Below are 4651 nucleotides of genomic sequence, written 5' to 3'. Positions count from 1 at the left end.
AGAGATGCCACCTGCCTTTACCTGGCCAGCTCTCCTCCCAGGCCAGTGAAGTAATGAAAGTCAACAGAGTGCCTTCCCCTAGGAGGTTCACACCTCCCTTAGGATATACCCCATGTGAAGAGATAGATAGGTCTGGGCCTCTTAACTTACAAGGCCTAAAGCCCAACAGATTATTATCAAGCCCTTTCTATCAGGTTCTATTTGCCTCTCAATCAGAAAACTTAATTGTAGCTTAGACAGCACCTTTCTTAGCTCCTCTAATAATGACTCTGTCCTTTGTTCTAGACCCTGTCTAGCGCACTTGGGCCTCATTCCTTTGTAATCATAACCTCTACTCTACCACCAATGGCTCTACTCCCAACCTGTGTGTACTGATGGTCCTCTTCCCCACTTAATGCTGTATAATTGTTCAAACCTGGTAAATGCCACTCTTAGGATCATTGGTTACTATCCTCACTCTGTCTTTTATGACCTTGTCTAATTATGATCAGAGTCGGCGAACTTGGAAGGCTTCCATAGCCTTGGCAACTCATGACGACAGCCTAGGGTGGTTACTGGTGCCATAAACTAGAGTGTCAATTTGTTGGGTCAACAACAGGAGCCACTGTGCACTTGCTCCTCATGTGGGATCTCTGTCCTTAATGTGCTGTACATTGTGATTTAATGCTATAACTAGTACTCAAACAGTATGTTTCACTTTGTGTTTCTATGTGGGTGCAAACTGTTGAAATCTTTATACTAAATTGATCTTCTGTATATAAAGAGAATTGAAAATGAATCTTGATGTGAATGGAAGGGGAGAGGGAGCGGGAGAGGGGAGGGTTGTGGGTGGGAGGGAAGTTATGGGAGGGGAAAGCCATTGTAATCCATATGCTGTACTTTGGAAATTTATATTCATTAAATAAAAGTTAAAAAAAACAAACAAAAAAAAATAAAAAATAAATTCCCTATCAAAATACTAGCTGATGTCTTTAAAATAAATAAATAAATCTTTTTTCTGATTTGTCTTATTTTTATTTTATTTTTGGACACATGAACACAAAATATCCCTGCAGGCCAAAAGAATGCAAAATTAAAACAACCATTTTCTTTTCTCAATATGGGGATACAGCCCCTCCCTTAATAGCTTAGAAAGTACCTAGTATTGCTAGAGACATACATCCAGTCCAAATTGAATAAATTTAAAATATTATAAATCAATCAATATAGAAAAAGAAATCACACCATTATTCAAATGAACAAATGCAAACATTGTCAGCCACTAGACATAGAAAGAGCATGAATATGTCAATAGCAAGGGATCAGAAAACGTTCATCAATAACAAGATCTTTGCTTTAATTTGACAAGGAAAAATTCTTGGAGTCGAAACAGTTTTGATACAATGCCCTCAGCTTCTACTTTCTTAAAATGAAAGTAAAGCTACCACTTTGCTATTGAGCAAGAAAATCTTACAGCACATCCACAAAGAGTCACTAGGGTGGGTAGAGAGGATGAGCCTTATTCTACCAGTAGATTAAGTGGCCATACACAACAAAGATTATATTCTTTATCCCTCAAATTTGGGAAAGTCACTGAAAAATGGAGTACTATAGACTTCCACCACAAACAAATGGGAAAGAGAGGTTAATCTGATTTTCATAGATAAAACAACATTGTATTCAAATGCCTAGGTTTAAAAAAGAAATTAAAAAGCCTACAAAGAAACAGGAAACAATGGTCCACTCAAAGAAACAACATAAATAGACAGAAATCATCTCTGAGGAATTACAGACAGATATACTAGAAATTTACGTTAAAACAGTTCTTGTAAATTATCACAAACATTTGAAGGAAAACATGGACAGGAACCAAAGGAAATCAACAAGATATTATATAAACAAAATGAGACTAGCAATAATATTCCAGGTATTGTAGAAGACAATAAAATTGAAATTCAAACATAAAATTGAAATTCAAACAATAAAATGTACCATAATTGAAAATATTTTAAAAAGTCACTAATGCAGATTTGAGCAAACAGAGAAAGAATCAGTGAGCATGAAAGAGGACTATTGGAATTTTTTTATTCTGGAAATCAGAAAGAAAAAATGAAGAAAAATTAACAGAGCCAAAAAAAAGAAAAAAGAAAAATGAACAGAGCCTAAGGGGTCTACTGGATGCCGTCAAACAGAATAACATATACGTTATCAGGATCTTTACCAGAGAGGAGAGGGAAAGGAGCAAAAGAAATTGAAGAAATAATTACCAAAACTTGGCAAAATGCAGTGAATATTATTAATCTCTGAATTCAAGAAGGTCAAAACATTCCAAAGAGTATAAACAAAAATAGATCCACTGTGAAACACATTATACACAAACTGACAAGACAGATAAATAATCTTGAAAGCAGCAAAGGAGAAATGACTCATCATGTAAAAAGGCCTTAAAAAGGATTATAGGCCAATTTCTCCTAAGAAACCTTGAAGCGCAGATAACAGTGAGATGGCATACGTATTGTGTTCAACTAAACTGTCAATCAGGAATTCTATATCTAACAAAATTTTCCTTCATCAATGAGAGGGATATTAAGATATTTCAAATTAAAGTTGAAGGACTTTATCACCATTACACATGAGCTACATGAAATACTAAAGGGAGGTGTTCAGATTGAAATGAAAGGATTCTAGATGGTAAATCCAAGTTACATGAAAAAAAAAAGTCCTATAGTATAGATAAATATATGGGCAAATACAAAATCTGTTGTTATTGTACTTTTGCTTTGTAATTCCATTTTTTAAAATGTCATACAGGGTTTATATTTTTAATATTTATTTATTTATTTAAATGGAAGTGTAACAGAAGAGAGAGAGAGGTGTGGGACTCGCTGTAGGACCTAGGCGGGCAGGCGGGTGGCCGGGAGGGCGATGGTGGGGGCCGCAGCGGGCGGCAGAGGCGGAGGTGCCTGGGGGTCCGGGCGCGGAGGTGCCCGGGGGCTCCGGCGGGGTTGCTCTCCTCCAGTCCCCGCTGGCTCCCCCCGGGCTGGGCTGCAGCTGCTCAGGGCCATGGTCCCCTTCCAGCTGCAGCAGCCGCACCAGCGCCGGGACGGGGGTGGCCGCGCAGCCAGTGTCCCGTGTTCGGTGGCCCCAGAAAAGTCAGTGTGTCGGCCTCAGCCACCCCAGGTCCGACGCACCTTCTCCCTGGACACCGTCCTCAGCTCCTACCTTCTGGGCCAGTGGCCACGAGATGTCGATGGGGCCTTCACCTGCTGTACCAATGACAAAGCCACCCAGACCCCGCTGTCCTGGCCAGCTCCTGCACGCACAAGCGCTCAGCGTCCTGGGGCAGCACAGACCACCGAAAAGAGATCACCAAGCTGAAGCAGCAGCTGCAGAGGACGAAGCTGAGCCGGAGTGGGAAAGAGAAGGAGCGAGGGTCCCCGCTTCCAGGGGACCACGCTGTGCGGGGAGCACTGAGTGCGTCCCCTCCCAGCTTCCCCTCAGGGACCCCCGTCCTGAGACTCAGCCCTTGCCTGCACAGGAGCCTGGAAGGGCTTAACCAAGAGCTGGAGGAGGTGTTTGTGAAGGAGCAGGGGGAAGAGGAGCTGCTGAGGATCCTTGAAGTCCCTGATGGGCATCGGGCCCCAGCTCCTTCCCAGAATGGCAGCTGCGATCATCCCCTCCCCCTGCTGGAGGCAGGCAACCTTGCCAGCTCTCCCTCCATGCCCCTGGCATCCCCCCAGCCTTCTGGCCGAGCCAGCCGTGAGGACCACCGGGGTGCCATGGAGGAGCTGGCATCCATGCCCAGCGACAAGGCTTCCTCTCCAGGCCGCCCAGCCTTCCTTGAAGATGGCAGCCCGTCTCCAGTCCTCGCCTTCGCCGCCTCCCCTCGGCCCAATCACAGCTATGTCTTCAAACGGGAGCCCCGGGAAGGCTGTGAGAGAGTGCGTGTGTTTGAAGAGGCCACGTCCCCGGGGTCTGACCTGGCCTTCCTGACTTCCTGTCCGGACAAGAACAAAGTCCACTTCAACCCGACCGGCTCTGCCTTCTGCCCCGTCAGCTTGATGAAGCCCCTCTTCCCCGGCATGGGCTTCATCTTCCGCAACTGCCCCTCCAGCCCGGGGTCTCCCAGGGCGCCGCCCCGGAAGGAGCCAGAGGCCTCGCCCCTGCCATTTGAGCCATGGCAGCGTACCCCACCATCTGAAGACCCCGTGCTGTTCCAAAGCTCCCTGGTGGTCTGAGGGCACCACCACTCACTTTACCGCGGAGACCAGTGCCATGGTGGCAGGCCCCTCCTGCGCTCCCCTGGCCCCATGGTGGGGGGGCCGCCCTCTCAGCCTTTGAGCACTTTCGTTTCTTGTGTCAAAGCCCCGGGTCCTCCCTCAGGTGGACACCGGCCCTCCTCAGGTGAGGGAACCTGCCTTCTCCACTAGCGGCCCGGCAGCTCACGACTCACACCTGTGTACCTGCCGCTTCTCTCACTTGGCAGAAAACTCCCTCAGAAGGCCTCGCGTCCCCCCCCCCCACTCTGGGTGTGTGTCCAGACGACTGTAGCGGTGACCCCCGTCCTTGTCACGGAGCCAGCGGCCGCCACCAAAGGAGAGGAGATGCCATCCGCCTCCTCCCTCTTCCCGCTTCCCAGACACGGGTGAGGAGGGCAGAAGGCAGAGGTCCC

General features: G+C 46.9%; 1 protein-coding gene across 1 annotated transcript; it reads left to right on the top strand.

Moving 5' to 3' along the window:
• The first annotated feature begins 2904 nt into the window (after positions 1 to 2904).
• Positions 2905 to 4281, top strand: LOC133753265 (protein FAM117A-like). Its single transcript, XM_062183745.1, is given in 2 exon segments — positions 2905 to 3283; positions 3286 to 4281. Coding segments are annotated over 2 exon segments (1311 nt in total). The 3' UTR covers positions 4218 to 4281.
• Positions 4282 to 4651: the final 370 nt, after the last annotated feature.

The sequence above is a fragment of the Lepus europaeus genome, chromosome X (assembly GCF_033115175.1).
Source record: "Lepus europaeus isolate LE1 chromosome X, mLepTim1.pri, whole genome shotgun sequence".
In the NCBI taxonomy this organism is placed as follows: domain Eukaryota; kingdom Metazoa; phylum Chordata; class Mammalia; order Lagomorpha; family Leporidae; genus Lepus; species Lepus europaeus.
The sequence above is the reverse complement of the archived record's forward strand: the minus strand, read 5'-3'. Positions and strand labels throughout refer to the sequence as shown.